This window comes from Phycomyces blakesleeanus (assembly GCF_001638985.1).
Source record: "Phycomyces blakesleeanus NRRL 1555(-) unplaced genomic scaffold PHYBLscaffold_39, whole genome shotgun sequence".
Taxonomy (NCBI): domain Eukaryota; kingdom Fungi; phylum Mucoromycota; class Mucoromycetes; order Mucorales; family Phycomycetaceae; genus Phycomyces; species Phycomyces blakesleeanus.
This window is the reverse complement of record NW_017265169.1, coordinates 110,728-127,538: the sequence shown is the minus strand read 5'-3', so window position 1 is coordinate 127,538 and position 16,811 is coordinate 110,728. Positions and strand designations below refer to the sequence as shown.

The window sequence follows — 16,811 nt, the reverse complement described above, 5'->3', positions numbered from 1 at the left end:
ATTTAATACAATTGTGTATATATAAAAAGAAAAGAAAAAAGAAGATTATATTAGATAATTATATAAAGCCAAATAATGCGCCCACCAACAATCGATACTTCTCATCGACGGCAGAGTGTACAGGGTGGTGCGGTATTGTGGAAAAGTGAAGACAACCTTGCAAAATCACGATCCACCCCTCACAAATCAAAAAGACCAGAAACAGTCGGACGTTCGTTTTCCCAACGGCTGCAAAAGTTCTCTCTTTCCCGTACACCGACCCGCTCGGATGTCGTGACAACAAACACGATTAGCAAAGATTACGATCCGACCACAGGCAACAAGATGATCAACCATTACATGATTCTCCAGGAGATCGGTCGTGGTGTTCATGGCAAAGTCAAGCTGGCCAGGGATACGAACACAGGCGAGTGTGTGGTAAGGAGACTTTGAAAGTAATTAGGTGGTGTCGAGAGAAGGGGGGGGGGTTGAATAAAACAACCATCCTTGTTTTATTATTATTATTAGTATTATAGTAATTATTGTATACAAAAAGAAAAAGGAGAGGGTTGGAGGGAGAAGAAGAAAAAGAGGGGGAAAACAAGTGAAGAGGAGGTACGGGGTAGGAGGGAAAATATAAAGAAAGAAAGAAACAAGCAGTGTTTTGTACATTGAAAAATAGGCTTCAGTAATTTTACCTTATTAGAGTATTATTATTACAGTGGCAAGGCAATTAATTTTACTAGTATTATTATCAATTCAATTCAATTCAATTCAATTCAGTTCAATCAATTCAACCAATTCAATTGAACAATCAATCAATACGTGTCTCTCTTTACTCTTTATATATATATGTGTGTGTCTGTCTGTCTCTCTCTCTTTATCTACCTTGCTGTCTATCTGCCTTGCTGTCTATCTGTCTTGGTGTATCTTTTATATGTATATGTATATGTATATATATATATATATGTGTGTGTGCTTTTTGTGAATGAATTTACGTTTTTACATACATGTAAATTATAAATATTTCTTTTAAAAAAAATCACAAAAAAAGGCTATCAAAATTGTTGACAAACGGAACCGAAAACGACAGCTTGGTCACAGCTTACGGCCAGTGGAAGGAGGTGACAGTCGATGGCTCAATGGGCAAGAAAAAAGGTTGCACAAAGAAAGCGAACACAAAGTCCGAAGAGAGATTGCAATCCTCAAGAAATGCGTTCATCCTCATGTGGTGCGCTTATTGGAGGTTATGGATGACCCAGCAAGTCGCAAGATATACATGGGTAATTAAAAGCTGCTAAAACAAAAGGCTAGTTGAATTCTAATCAAATGACCTTATTATCAACCTTTAAAGTGCTCGAGAATATGAAGGGAGGAGAACTTATCTGGAAAGACGAAGACGGCCCGAGGTTGTCTATCGAGCGTGTAAAAAGTATTTTTAGAGACGTTGTGAGTGGTCTTGACTATTGTGAGTCTATCCTTTTAAGATATTGCAAATCTATCTATGCTTATTCTCTTACTTATTACTTATCATCGCCATCATTATTCACAAAACTCTTTACATCTACACACACAAAATCAAGTGCACTACCAAGGTATCATTCATCGTGATATCAAACCAGCTAACCTACTGCTGACCGAAGACCAGGTGGTCAAGATATCGGATTTTGGCGTTTCGTATTTTAATCAACATTTGGCTGGCAAGCCTTTATCAAACCTGCCTGACCGTCAGATGGATCGCGAGTTAGCCGAGACAGCCGGAACACCAGCATTCTTTGCCCCTGAGCTCTGCAGCACAACCTGCGACACTGACAACGGTGAAGATAACATCAGTAACAGCAACAGCAATGGAAATGGAAATGGAAACGGTGGCGATGACCTTTCAAACGTACGGATCACAAAGGCAATTGATGTCTGGGCGCTCGGTGTCACTCTATATTGCCTATTGTTCGGAAAATGCCCCTTCATGGCTGCCACAGAGTTCGAATTGTTTGACGCTATTCCAGTCCAGCCACTCACATTTCCTGCCAATTTTGCTGACCAGGATTGTAAAGATCTCTTGCTTGGTCTACTGACAAAAAATCCAGACGCACGCATGACTTTAGACCAAGTTAAGGTTCACCCATGGGTCATCTCTGACCTCGCGTATCCCATTATCTGGTGGCAAGAAGCGGATCCGAGACAATACAAGACGGTTGAAGTAACTGATGATGATGTTAACCAAGCCGTCACCATCATGGTAACAAACTCTTTTCTATCATATATTTTATTAAACAGCCAAAGAAAACAACAACGACAACAACGACAATCTAAATACATATGTACATACATGCATACACACACACACACACATATATATATATATATATATATATTTCTTTTATTCTTTTGCTTTTAAAAAGTGATTTTTAAAAAATCTTATGTATCGATCACACATTAGGCGCGTCTCCGGAATACCTTTAACAAAATGTCATCTTCGTTTACTCATCTCACCAATTCAATTACCCGCCGACGATCCAAAAGTGTGTCGCATTCTCAAGCACCACTGTTTTTGCCATCAACCCCTCCATGGTCTGGCCATGAGCCATTTACACAGCAGACCAATTGGCCATTTTCTGAATCATTGGTATCCCAGGAAGAGCAAGAAGAACAAGAAGAGGAAGAAGAGGATGGTAATTGGCGTGAAGTCACATCGTCTGGAGTGTGTGATGAACTTACAGTTCAATTCAGCCGACTTTCTTGATATATACTCACACATACACATACACATACACATTGCACCAATTACACCTACATATACTCATACACATACACATACTTATACGCATATATACATACATACATACATTAACTTAAAAGCTAACAAGTTTACAAGCTTATACACATCTTATACCCTCATAAATACTTTTTATCACTCCCTCTCCTTCTCCCTATTTTCTTATTCTTATTACAATACATTACAACACCATACACGCACATTTGATGTGGTTGTGCGTACAGGCGTACGTAAATGCGTGAGTATTATACACATGTTTATGTGTAGGAGAAGACAGATCTTTTTTTTTTCTTATTTATTTACAACAAATTACAATACAAATCTGATTGAAATGGATCAGATTAAGGAACATAAGGAGGAGGAGGTACAGTGTTCTTGTTATCGGCCTCTGGCTGATTATAGTGATGCTGGAGCTGGAGCTGACGTTGGAGTTGCTGCTGCTGCATTGAAGGGGTGGATGAATCGGGGTATATTGGAAGATTATGACTATTGTCATTATTACTATCATTATGGTTAGCCGTGGAACCAATAATAACAGTACTAGTACTAGTAGCATTAACATTAGGAGTTGTATTAGCATTAGCATCAGGAGTATGATTATGAATAAGAGTATGATGAGGATGATGAGCATGCATTGAGGTCGAAGTAGGAATAAAAGTAAAGGCAGAGTTCGTAGAGTTGATGATTGTGGTCCCAGTTCCGGCGCTGGCGTTGGTGGGATGAGGATATGAGGAGTGTGGCGAATGTGGTGATGAATGTGGATAAGAAGAAGGTTGAAATTGAGATTGAACTCCTGGTGCTCCTGCTACTGGAAGAGTCTCCAAGGCAACCAAAGAAGGTTTTGTGGTGTCCATTCGGCGCTGTCTTCGTCGTCTGTACCACATTATACCGAGTAAGATCAATAAGATGAGGATCCCGAGAACGATTGCGACAATATAGCCGATCTTTGTTTTGGAATCCGAATCGTGTGAGGAATGTTTTGGTTTCGAGCAGATTGTCTTGGTTCCATCATTCGAAGTGCAGATCAAGCCAGCGATGCACTGGTTGGTGGATACACAGACACTGTTTTGGAGAAGGCGCGGGATACACATATCAGACTCGAGTGCACAGTAGGTGCTATTGTCACAGTCACTGAGGTATGCATCCGTTGGGTTTGAGACATCGTTTGGTGGCCAGAGAATGACGGTTGAAGATGATGATGAGGTGTCTGTGGTAGTAGGAACTAAAGGTGGGGTTGGAAGTACAACGCATGGTTGGTTGAGCCGAGCCGTTTCTCCACGAAATACAGGCGATGATTCAGGATTGGAAAGAACCCACCTAATATGCGTAATATATAAGTATTATGGTTTTTTTTTTTTTTAATTTTTTATTTTATATTTGATAAGTATATACATTTAAAATATGTATAAATAAAATTTAAATAATATATATACATAGATACATATTTATTTTATTTTTATTTATTAAAATAAAATTTGATCTCGGTTTATTGTATTTTTATCTTTTACTTACTGTGAATTGTGTACTTGTTGACATTCGATTGCTTTGTTTGTTACAATGCACTCTTTATTGTCTGAACAAGGCCATGTGCAATTGACGCTAATCCAGTTAGTCGCCTGTTCAGCACAGACACCAGTCACAATGAGCAAAAAATAAAAGTACGAGATAGTGAGCATTAGGGTGATTGCATTGGGATCAAAAGGAGGAAAGAAAGGAAGAAAAGTAGAAGCAGAGTAAGAATAAGAAGAAGTTAAAATAAAATAAAATAAAATATTAGGTAATAATAAGTATTAAGATAATGAAATAATGAATTGGAAATAAAATATAAAATATATATAAAAAAAAAAAAAAGACTCGGGTAATCGTTGGTCGTTTTCTTTTATTCTTATTATTGTTACTATTACTAGTATTATATTTTTAAAAGGCAAGACCTTCGATTGAACGAGGGACAGAAACGTTGGAAAACGAAGAACATCTCGACTTCGGTCTGTACGACACCAGTGTGAAAGGCCAATTTAGATCCATGCGTGACAGTCTAAATGGTTTGGAATGAATTTAACATTGGTAGCTAATTAGAATTGACCGTAAATAATAGAGAAAAGAGCGAAAAAGAAATGACTAAAATACAATACAATATAATGATATATATATATATAAACATACGTGGTTGTGTCGACATGGCAACAGATTATTAAGCTTGTTTTTTTAAAAAAGAAATTCTGGGATTATTAATATATATATATATAAATAAAAATAATAATAATAATTTATTCATTTATTTCATTTATTTATTGGCAAAGGAGAGAACGTGCTTGTGAAAATTTTGGGAAGAATCTCAAGGGAAAGGAGGGAAGGAGAGGGGGTGGGCAGGGGAGAGAAAGAAAAGAGAGCGAGAGAAAAAATGTGAAGATAATGAACAAAGAAAATAAAGTATCTTTTACAATTAACAATGTAAATGATGGGTCAGTATCAAGTATAAAGCTAGTCTAGCATCTTGCATATATAAAAATACATAAATAATTATCATTATCATTAGAATTAGCATTAGCATTATCATTATTACTATTATTATTATCATTATCATCATTATTGTGCTTTTCTGTTAATTACCGGGGAACGAGATTTCTGTATTCTTTGATTACCATTTAAAGACACTCTGTATATACCTATTATATAGATGGTATAAAAATAAAAAATAAAAATACCAGTTACATACTACATACTACATACTTTCCAGTACATACTTTCCGGTACATATTTTGCAGTACATACTACATACAACTGACTACACTATATTATATTATGATATACTCTATATCTTTAATATTCTTTTTTATTTTCTTTTATTTTCTTTTATATATATATATATATATTTAGTTTATCTTGCCCAGCTTCTCCGCTTAATTACTTTTTGGTATCAACACTGTAGGAAATGTTAGGATTTATAACTCCGGTATCGTAGGAGATATACGTGATTGTAATTTAGATTTGGCCAATAGAATGTTAGCTTTTGATCCATGAAATGTTATTTTTCAGCAAATACGGGCTATGGGATTTTGGATCATCTTACATTTTAGCCAATCAACACTCTTAAATATGGATAATCCGAACAGCCATAAACTAATCTTATTGGCTAATATCATTCTGAACTTTTTTTTATTATATTTTTTTTTTGAATCTTTTAATCTGTCCTCACCAATTTATTTTAAAATATAAGAAAAAAAAATTAATAAGAAAGGATCTATTCATTCAAATTGCCTGATAATCACATTATTTATTAAATTTTATATTTGTATTTGTATATACATACAGCATGAGAGAATATATGTATATATATATATATATATATGTGCTTTATATTTATAAATGTAAGAGAAAATACCTCTTTATATTTCCAAAGTTGGTCTACATATCTCTAGTCTTCTGCTTATCGGTAGTCGTATTCTGGTTCTTCTCCTTCTTCATCGTCATCCCCTTCCTCTTCCTCTTCATCATCATCACCATCATCATCACCGTCATCATCCTCTTCCCCTCCTATTGTTATTTCATCCCCACGTCTCTTATTCTTTGGTTGAACCGTAAGATCATCTGCTATCTCAGTCACAAGTTCACTCTAATAAAAAAAAGAAAGAGAAGAAAAATTTGAGTACCAAACTATAATTTTTTTGATTTTCTTTGAGGGATTTCTATTTAGGAACAATCCTTTTTTGTGCGTGTGTGTATATATACTTACAAGACCAGGATTACGACGAGCACACAACTAAAAGAATATATATATATATATTAATTAAAACTATTATATGGATGCATATTCTGTATTGAAATAATATTTCTTACCTTGACATCATCCATTGATATTGTATTACGTTTGGCGTGTCTAGATTATACAGGCAGAAATCAATGCGTGCGTGTGTATTTGTAAGTGCCTGGATTTTATTATTCTACTTTAAGTACAAGCACACACACACACACACACATGTATATACTATAACCACTTTTTTGTTTGTTTTACTTTGCAAATGCTTCAAGATCTAGTGCCATTGATTCTAAATTGTGTTTAGATTAATATTTTTCTTTTTGGATATTGGCACGCTTACCTGCTTGTCTACAGACAACTTCAGTTAGAGAGGCAATGAACTCTGGAGTTACTGTTTGACCAAGGCTACTTGCTATTGTTTTAATATACATGTATATAATTAATTGTTATTCTTACGGATAATTTATATATCAAATATATATAAATTACCTTCTTCAATTACTTGTTGTTCGACATAATACCACATTGCATCATAAAGTGCCTGAAGATTTACTTCATTAGGCTCATTTGCAAAGGGATTCATTGTATAAATGAGTATATATGATGTTTATTATTATTACTTAAAATTAAAATTTTAAGAAAATAACATGAAAAAAAAAAAAATTCGTGACTATATTCTTTTTTGGTCTGTTAATTGTTGTAGTAGTTATGAGATATATGATGTAGGTGATTAATGCACTACGTATACTCTACACACTATGTACATTATACACACTTTACATATACTCCACATATTGGACACACTACACACGTAATGGTAATATTAATTTATATTATAAATTATATTATACTATACTATATATATATATACATATTTTAAAATTTCTTTCTTAAATATTTAAAGTCCAGTTTTATACAGAGTTGTTTAGAGTGGGGGTGGTTTGTGCGTTTGAGATTAAGAATTTGTATTGCTTGGTTGCTTGCGCACTTGTCTGATTTTTTTTTGATATCGTATATATATATATATATGCTATAAAAATACTAGTGTATGTTTTTAAAGAAAGAGAGTATATATACATATATAATAATGACAAGTGATTGGTTGTTATGTACATTATTATTATTTTTATGATTAAAGGGAAAAAAAAGCGTGGGCAAAGTTGTAAGCCACCAAGGATGACACAACATGGTCGCGTGACAACGAAAGAAGAAAAAAAAAAGAATTAAAGAAAGATAGAGTGTGTGTGCATATGTGTGTGTGTGTGTGTGTGTATAGCTTTAGCGTGGTGAGTGTAGTGTGTGTCCAATGAGTAGTGTGATGATTGTGTGTGGTGATTATGTGTGGTGATTATGTGGGCCATATGTTCTTTGTTTAATCTTTTTATTTTATTTTATATATAATCTGTCGGTGATTTAACAATATTATAGATTTGCACACTACACACACACACACACACACACACTGCTCACACTAACTCACACACAACCAGAAATAATATATATATATATATAATATTTATTTATATAATTTTTATTATTATTTTTTTTGAATTATTTTTGTTTTATTTTATTCCTAATGCCCATCCCATCTACAACTCTTGATCAGGACAGAAACATCAAGTGTCCTTCTTGTCAGGACAATCAGCCCTGTGCACATCCAAAGCACCCAAAGCGCCAGGCTGTTGTATTCCACCAAGACGACCAACACATTTGGCATGACAAGTCCAAACGACGACGACGGATTCCCTTGTTGAATTCTCGCACTGACGAAGACGTCTGGGTTGATCTGTCTGAGAAACGTATCCAGAACTCTCGTCTGGGTGCACTCTATGCCGGGTCCCAGTTCAAGGGACTCCAGACGTGCGGAAGTAGTAGTTATGAAGTAGTAGTTGATATCCAAGTGAGTGTCACACAAGAAAAAAAAATACATATACATAATACATAATACATTTTATTCATTAACTTATATATATTTTTTTAAAAATAATAATAATAATACTTTCTTATATAAACGAATTGTCTGTTATTCTATTTTATTCTAGCGTGTTGACCTTAATGAAAGCATGCTGAGTGGATATCTAAACATTAAAGGACTCACAACAGAATTCCCTGAACTGACTGTGAGTTTGTTTGGTTTATATATGTACATATGTAAATAAGAAGTTCACCAAGCAATATGTTTCTTTTTAAATGTCTTGTAGACTTATTTCGAAGGAGAAATCATCGGTCCAAAACACTCGTTCCTTACCCGTAAATGGCAGACACAGCAGATTATTGATCGTCGGCATTGGGTAAAATAGTGTACATAAAATAAGCCAAAAAAAAGGGGGGGAAAGAGAAAGAGATGAAAATATGGATCATTTGGGTCGATTGACTAATATCTATATATTTTGTCCGTTTGTTTTAGGAACGATTTGACTCATTTAAACCATACCTCGAGATATTCAATAGAGACGGTTTTGTCTATGATCCAACCAATAAGGATTTTGTTTATATGCGATGGAAGGAACAATTCCTTGTGCCAGACCATCGTGTTCATACCATTGATGGAGCTAGTTTTGCAGGATTTTATTATATATGTTATCAACGCTCGACCAACAAAATCATCGGGTTCTATTATTTCCGCCACCACACGGAACTGTAAGCAGATATATTTTATTTATAAAAAAAAAAGCAACAAGGGAATTTACTTATGTTTGGGTTTTTTTTATAAATAATAATCATAGGTTCCAAGAGCTGTCATTAGATTATGTTGAGCAACGATGCTTTGGTAGCTTTGAACTTCGTTAATAATATTTCTTATATATATATTTTTTTTAAAAAAATCTCTATTTCATTTTATTTTTTATTTTTTTAACACACTTTACACACACACACATTGCACACTCTAAACCCAAACACAAGCACAAACAATACTACCACTACCACTACCACTTCCATCATTATTATTACTACCATTATTATTATTACTACCACTACCACTACCAAGTACAGCAAGACAAACAACAACAACAACGACGACGACGACAAATCACTCTTAAACATACACACATACACGCGAACGCACATACAAATCAATGATTCCTTAATGCTGTCGAATATATACATATACATATATGTACAAGTTATATTTCTTTAATATCAAAGTAATAGTATTACTGTTAATATTATTATTTCGAGTATACCATTAAAGATATGTATATATATATATATATATATAATATATCCAATATTTTGAGGAATTGCATGAATAAATGAATAAATAAATATTTAGTTATTTATTTCTTTGGAGGCTTGTTATCTGGTTTACATATCCATATAGAAAGAAGAAAGAGATTGGGGCATAGATATATAGCTATGTTCATAAGTACAGAAGATATAGTTATAAAGAAAGGGACATATAATAATAAAAATAAAAATAATGTAAAAATGACGATAAAGACAAAGGTTAAAAAGATGCGCCTTGTACCCATATCATATTATCCTTGGTGACTTGTTCATGTTGTTTGTTGTTGCTTTGTTTGTTTAGTTGTCTGCTATAAATCTCTGAGAAGTTCCCATGTTGTCTCACTGGTTGACATAATCAATTTCTGGGTATTGATATAAACCCGGCCAAATGCACGCGACTCTACCCAGGCATCAGACTCTGACTTCCAGAGTTCCTCAATTCTTTCCTGTAGGTCGGTTTCTAATGGAAGCCATTTAGCACCATTCTTGTAGAACCATCCCGAGGCCATTGGTTTGAATTGATGTGAATTGACTTGATTTGATGTGATCTTTGAATTATTATTTTTTAGAAGGAATCAAGTGATGTTTTTTCTTTATTGATATTTATAGTAGGTTTTTAACGATTTTATGATTTGCGTGCTAACATTGTGCTATTGATATATATATATATATAAAAAACAACCGACAGAGCTCCTCCTCTTCCTCTTCCTAATATATATATATATAAAAATGTAAGCCATAATTTATTGTAAATCACAAATAAATATAGTTAAATTATGCAAAAGTAACAATATACACATATAAAAAAAATCGACTTTTTTTTTCTGTTTTTGTTTTTTGTTCTTATAGATCATTGTTAAATATGGTAAGAAGAGACTAGATGTATACATACAATATAGCTATCATTTATAATATTAAAAGAAGGTTATTAAGAGAGAGAAAACGCCCCATTTGGTTATGAATATTTTTTGATGCCTTGATGCTTTGGTGCTTTGAAAATAAAATTCAAAGCACTAATGTTTTGACTTTTATTTTAATATATAAAATAGGTAATGATGAGCTAGAGTTCTCTCCTTTTTACCTGAAAGTTTATTTACAAGTGAATTATAGATTTCAATGTATATTTTTACTTTATTTTATTTTTATTAAAAAAGAAAATTATGGACATTTTTAAAAATTACCATCAGAAGCACCATTAATTCTCCATAGTGTATATATATATAATCAAAGTATCTTGACAGAAATATAAATAGAATTTATAAATTTATTCATTTTAATTTTGGGGGACTACAGGATTTTCTTGGAGGAGTCTGTTGTTTACAAAATAAGCAGAAAAAAGAGAGTAAAGAATAAGCAATTTTTTTGTTTGTTTTTTTATATAAAGAAATATAAAAATAAAATAAAGTTTATTGCTTAGAAGTTCTATATAGCATAATACATTTTGGTGCTTCTATTGATAATTAGACCAATTATTTATTTATTTATCTTTAAAATATATGTATTATAGGCATAAGAACCAGCTCTTTTTATTTATTTATTCATTTTTATCGCCGTTCTTTATAATAATAATAATAATAATAATTACAAGCATTTACATGATATATAGAAAGTATAGAAAGTAAAAATAAAAATAAAAATAATTAGCATATATTCTTGTTTTGATTTGTAAGTTGTGGTTTAGATTTCTTCTTCTTTTTTAAAATAAAATAAAATTTAAAGTAAGTAATAAATGTTATATAAGAAAGAAAACATATATAAGAAAATTAAAAAAAAAAAAAGAGGGCATAGGTTGGCGTATAAGACTGTCTTTAAAGGGATCTTCTTTGTCTGTGCGATTAATAGTTGCGTCGTGCAAGTAAGAATTGAAGGCTTCCACAGGATAACCAAAGTTCGATAGTGTTGATGTACACAGGTTGATTTCCAAAAGTAGGACTATGGACCCAGCCGGATTCGGCAGATCCCCACATTTTGTCGACTACTTGGGTTGTTGCTTGATCCAGGACGGCCCAGTTAGACCCTGAAGAATAGACCCACTGATGCTGCATTTCACGTACAAATCCTTTCTTTTGTTATTGCTTCTTCTTTTGGTTATAAATATAAGCTTTAAAAAAAAAAGTGTTCAAATTCAAAATTCAAAATTCAATTCTTATCTAATTACCTCTTGTTTTTTTTTAAAAAAAAATAAAATAAAATAAATAAATTTTAAATCCGTTTGGGCTTTCTTTTTATACTCTTGACTGCGGCTCTTGCGCGGGTTTAAGGATGAGCTTTTTTTTCTTTTTTATTTTCTTTTTTGCGTTCGTATGTCCGTGCAAAAAAAAAGGATGAAGGAGATTTATGTTTGTTCTTTATATATAAATAATATCTTTTTATTTTATTTTATTTTCTCTATAAAAATTATGATATTCTTGTATAGATAATCATAATTAGTATCTAAAATGAAAGCAAAAGAAGAGGAAAAGAAAAAACAAGAAAAAGATGAGCAACAAGCAATGGGACTAGTATTTATAAGAGTTTAATAAAAAAAAAATTATGAAAGTAAAGATGGCTTTGTAGCTTGTTCTACTTTACATTGTAACCCTTTGAATTGTACATCTTACCATTTCTCTTACTCTTCCTGATCACCTTTAATTAAATGCGCAGCCCTTTTATTATTATTATTATTATATATATATATATATACCTTATTTTGTCATGTTCCCTTTTTTGTATAAACGGACAAGGCAAAGTGGCTTCCTTGTGTAGCTGAGCACCTTTATTATTATAATAATATTCTTGGAGGATTTGTGACTAACTATACGTAATTCTGAATTAGTATATATCTTTTTTTTTGTTTTGTTTTGTTTTGTTTTGTTTTGTTTTGGGTTTATATAGAAAAAGTATATTTCAAATATCTTATATCTTTCATTTATTATGATTAGTATTATGATGATTAAACAAAGAAGTAGATATTTAGGCTATATTTTCTTTAAACACATTAAGAAAGCTGCGCAGCTTGTGGCTGCTGATATATATATATATATGGTATTACAAGTCTCTTTCTTGTGTACAGGATAAAAACCCAAAAATTATCTGTCAATTATTATCCCATTTCTTTTTTCTTCTCTCTTTAAATAATTATATATATATCTTTTATATCAAGATCTACATTTTTTTATTTTCATTTGACCAAAATATTCATTTGTCATTAAGCTTAAAAAAAAAAAAAAAGAAGTACCAAAAATTGAATTTATACATAAATAAAATATGAAGCTATATGTCTATAAATAAATTTACTAAGCTTTTTAAGTGTAACCAAAAGATCCAATCGTGTCAGTAACTAGATCAAATTAAACAAAGCAACTAAAAGAAGAAGCAGAAGGAGAAGTGATACATGTATGTATATTTGAAATTTGAAATAGAATATTTGTTCTCTGCTTTGGTTTGATTTTTGTTTTTTTTTATATATAGTTGTATGTTATAGATATATAATTTATCAATCTAGTCTTTGTTACTACATATCTATATGCTGGTTCTTTATAGTGTATAAAAAAGTGTGTATAGAAGAAGGTGTGGTAATATTTTTTCTAAAGCAAAATAAAGATTTCCACCTTTCTTTTTGGATGTGTGTAATGTGTGTTTTGGTTCAATTTTTTTTTGGGAGGAAATATTTTATATTGAAAATTCAGAGGAGACCTTTGTCAGTGATTTCCTACTGTTGTTGTATTCTTGAAATGAGCACACACTCTCTTCTGGTTTGGTATCATAGGGTTGTTTACCAAATGAAAAACTAAATCGATTCGATTGACTGAGTCGATTATCGTATCCAAGTTGTTGTTGTTGTTGTTGTTGTTGTTGTTGTTGTTGTTGATCGTAATGGTTATGATGATTAATGATATCCATGTCCACATATTCACCATGTTTCAATGTCTCCAGCTGTTTGTTATTTGCACTCGAAAATTTGTTATCTGGGAACGACACTTCCTCAACTCTAGTAGTATGTGCGCCATCTGATTCAACTGCTGTGTCCGACAGAGACATTCCAGTATCCGGATATGTCATGTTGGTCATTGTTTCTCGACTTTTTTTTCGGCGAGGGCTAGTAGTAACCTAAAATTTTATGGGATTAATATCGGTGGGAGTCAATAGATAAATAACAAATATGATATGATATGAGTAGACCTTATGACTTACCCAGTGAATGGTGACCAAACTAATGGTAACATCTAATGCACAGCATCCCAGGCACAGCAGTCCGCGTTGTCTTCCGTTGCTTAATGTGAGTCCAAGAATGTTTGCAAAAGAAACGATGAGACAGATAATCGAAGCAACAAGGGTGCGTTTGGCAACTGAATGTAGACGAGATGATTTCCAATCTGGAGCACTGCGCTTTCCTGCTGTGAATAGCGGCCTCAAGAACAAAAAGGTCATGTAAAAATTGAATAACTGCAAAGACAAATACAAATTATTATAAATATATACAAAAAAAAATATTGTTATGAGAATTTTGGTTATATCGATCATTCAAATATAGTTTTAGGTAGTTGCGATAATTAACTTTTTATATATATATTTTTTTTGTACACTTACGACATCGTAGACCTACAAATTTAGATAAGATAATAATAATAATAATTAATATACAAACAAATGATAGAAATAGACAGGGATTTGATGTCTTACCATCAGAGGAGCAGTTGCAATCAACTGAAGACCGATGATACAGGTGCCATCTTCTTCTAATTCAGAAGTGTGAAATTTCAACTATAAATCAAAAAAAGTTTATATCAATAATTGTCTCTTGACTTTCTTTTTTCCCTTTATTCTATAGTTTACCATCAAAACAAAAATAGCAATATAAGGAGTGAGGAAGAATAAATGTAATTTGTACATCCATGACTCCATTCGAGTTGATTTAGTAGCCGAGACTACCCAGACTTTCTCAATAAGCCTTTTTATATATAAATAAATAAAGTGATTAATGAACAAGATGAAAACAGAAAAATTTGAGAATTACTTTTTTATTCTTCTTACCAGGCATAGATAATTACTTTGGTTCCTGAATAAAATACATCGCAGGCCAAGATAGATAAAAGGCAGGAAATGTAATTTCCTTTATACGCATAGATAGATAGATAGATAGATAGATAGATAGATATATCATTAATTAATTGATTCAATCAAATAAATCGATAATAATGATAATATATCATTGCTTACCGTTATTTGTTGTGATCAAAAAGGTTGTCGAGACTGTGAATGCCCATGAAAATATGTACAGAATTAGGACAAGCCATCTGGACAGGGTAAGGTATTTAAATTTGATGTTGAAAATCTTGACACCAAAAAGACATGAAATGATGGAAATAGCGACCAAGACTATTGATTGAGCAGCAATTTCATATCGATCTGGTTCTGATGTTCTAATAAATAGCGGCGCCTCCATTTACAAAATAAAATAAAATAAAATAAAATAAAATAAAATAAAATTAAATAAAATCAAATAAAATCAAATAATAATATACACACACTCATAAATATAAATATAAATATAAATATATATATATTTCTATATACAATTACATATACATTTATATATTTAAATATATTTTATATATATTTTATATGTATATAAAATAAATAAATAAATAAATAAAAGAAGAGAGAAGAAGAACAAGAAGGAAAGAGAGAAAGAGGGGAAGAAAGGATAATATTTTTTGTTTTCTTTTTCTTTTTTTTTTTTGAGTTTTTTTTTTGTAGAGTAGGGCTCCTGTTTGACTAAATATTATTATTATTTATTTATTTATTTAAAGAAAGAAAAAAAAAAACTCATGTCACACAATCGCTTACCCATAGCCAAAATTTTGCAGGATCTATTGGTTGACTATATTTAAGTAGTGTGAGTATGGTAATGTATAATGTGTACTAGTAATAGTAAAAGACAACATTATAGCTATAGAATGTAGTGTAAAGTAGTATATAATGGAATTGATAGATATGAAAGATTAATCAAATGAGTAACTGAGGTATATTTGGATTAATTACTCAATATCAATTCTCTCTCTCTCTCTCTTTTTATGTATATACAATATACAATATACAATATATGCTTCTGCCGTTGTTTTTATATGTTTCTTGTTCTCTTTATAATTTGATACCCAAACTAAAGATGGTATACATAATTTTATTTTATTTTTATTTATTTATTTATTTATTTATTTATTTATTTATTTGGGTACTTACCATACTGGACCTCATGTAAAGGAAAAAAAAAAAAAAAAAAAAAAAAAAAAAAAAAGTCTTTATTTGTTAAACTGTCACACCTAACCAACTACCTTACGATTCAAAACTAACCTATCAGAATCCTACAAAAAAATAAAGAACTCTCTTTTGTCAACTCCTCTTCCTTCCTTCTTTCTTTCTTTAACAAAGGGTGCAAAATATACTTTATATGTTTTATATATACATTTTAAATGTAAAAATATATAGATATAAATATTTAATTTATATTCTGTATTATAAGATATTCAAAGATACATATATATATAATGTGTGTGTGTATATATTTTATAATAAGTATCTACAGTAGGACAGGATTGATAGCAAATCTACATAATATTTATCTTGTAAACTCACAAAATATATGTAATTGTATATTATTTTACGAGTATAAGGAGAAAGAGAGAAATAGTAAACACTCAAGTTAATATCTTTATATTTTAAGGTAAATAAACATAGATAAAAGGAGAAGTAATTTATAAATATAATATAGCACTGTAGGAAATGGCAGCATTTGTAATTCCGCCAATGCAAATTACTATGTAAAAAATGCATACTTGCAGATTTGCTCTAAACCAATAGGAATTTAGTATTTAGCTAATAGTGTTACCTATCTCAGCAAATAAGAAGCGTATATTCTTATGATTTAAACCCTATTTTAACCAATAGCTTTAGAGAATATCCTTTTTGTATTACAATGGTTTTTTATACTTTTGGGGATCAATGCCCTTATTAGGAAGTTACAGATACTCAAATTCATAAAAAAAACAATTAAAAAATAGAATTCTGCTGAAATTATAGTTGAAAATTTTT

At 31.3% G+C, this 16,811-nt stretch overlaps 6 protein-coding genes across 6 annotated transcripts; 2 read left to right on the top strand and 4 right to left on the bottom strand.

The window, feature by feature from the left end:
• Nucleotides 1–75: 75 nt before the first annotated feature.
• Nucleotides 76–2,377, top strand: PHYBLDRAFT_119590 (hypothetical protein; the record flags this gene model as incomplete). Its single annotated transcript, XM_018428693.1, has 5 exons — nt 76–417; nt 1,034–1,103; nt 1,149–1,262; nt 1,334–1,447; nt 1,563–2,377. 5 exons carry the CDS (start codon nt 76–78, stop codon nt 2,375–2,377), a joined length of 1,455 nt encoding a protein of 484 aa, XP_018284070.1.
• A 719-nt stretch (nt 2,378–3,096) lies between these two features.
• On the bottom strand, nt 3,097–4,431 carry PHYBLDRAFT_175553 (hypothetical protein; the record flags this gene model as incomplete). Its single annotated transcript, XM_018437518.1, has 2 exons — nt 3,097–4,072; nt 4,268–4,431. The coding sequence occupies 2 exons, from the start codon at nt 4,429–4,431 to the stop codon at nt 3,097–3,099; spliced, it is 1,140 nt and encodes a 379-aa protein (XP_018284069.1).
• A 1,751-nt stretch (nt 4,432–6,182) lies between these two features.
• PHYBLDRAFT_69870 (hypothetical protein) lies at nt 6,183–7,095 on the bottom strand (the record flags this gene model as incomplete). Its single annotated transcript, XM_018442176.1, has 6 exons — nt 6,183–6,368; nt 6,489–6,515; nt 6,593–6,632; nt 6,768–6,801; nt 6,853–6,924; nt 7,002–7,095. 6 exons carry the CDS (start codon nt 7,093–7,095, stop codon nt 6,183–6,185), a joined length of 453 nt encoding a protein of 150 aa, XP_018284068.1.
• Nucleotides 7,096–8,334: 1,239 nt separating this feature from the next.
• Nucleotides 8,335–9,132, top strand: PHYBLDRAFT_6932 (hypothetical protein; the record flags this gene model as incomplete). Its single annotated transcript, XM_018442077.1, has 4 exons — nt 8,335–8,412; nt 8,555–8,632; nt 8,714–8,803; nt 8,920–9,132. Coding segments are annotated over 4 exons (459 nt in total), but the record flags the coding sequence as incomplete, so codon positions are not given.
• A 916-nt stretch (nt 9,133–10,048) lies between these two features.
• PHYBLDRAFT_152833 (hypothetical protein) lies at nt 10,049–11,785 on the bottom strand (the record flags this gene model as incomplete). The annotated part of the gene is made up of 2 exons (XM_018433008.1): nt 10,049–10,288; nt 11,651–11,785. The coding sequence occupies 2 exons, from the start codon at nt 11,783–11,785 to the stop codon at nt 10,049–10,051; spliced, it is 375 nt and encodes a 124-aa protein (XP_018284066.1).
• Nucleotides 11,786–12,867: 1,082 nt separating this feature from the next.
• On the bottom strand, nt 12,868–15,376 carry PHYBLDRAFT_183963 (hypothetical protein). The gene is made up of 8 exons (XM_018438865.1): nt 14,940–15,376; nt 14,754–14,832; nt 14,556–14,670; nt 14,403–14,483; nt 14,310–14,321; nt 13,914–14,165; nt 13,499–13,829; nt 12,868–13,434 (listed from the first exon to the last, which is right to left on the bottom strand). Exons 1-8 carry the CDS (start codon nt 15,163–15,165, stop codon nt 13,421–13,423), a joined length of 1,110 nt encoding a protein of 369 aa, XP_018284065.1. The 5' UTR covers nt 15,166–15,376; the 3' UTR covers nt 12,868–13,420.
• Between the last annotated feature and the right edge of the window lie 1,435 nt (nt 15,377–16,811).

What these genes read in the sequence shown, in the direction of transcription:
- PHYBLDRAFT_183963 (XM_018438865.1), bottom strand. Translation starts at nt 15,165, where the DNA reads ATGGAGGCGCCGCTATTTATTAGAACATCAGAACCAGATCGATATGAA. An exon ending in TTTGATCACAACAAATAACG is followed by an intron (nt 14,833 to 14,939) that starts GTAAGCAATGAT and finishes ATGCGTATAAAG; the next exon opens with GAAATTACATTTCCTGCCTT. An exon ending in AAAGTAATTATCTATGCCTG is followed by an intron (nt 14,671 to 14,753) that starts GTAAGAAGAATA and finishes ATATATAAAAAG; the next exon opens with GCTTATTGAGAAAGTCTGGG.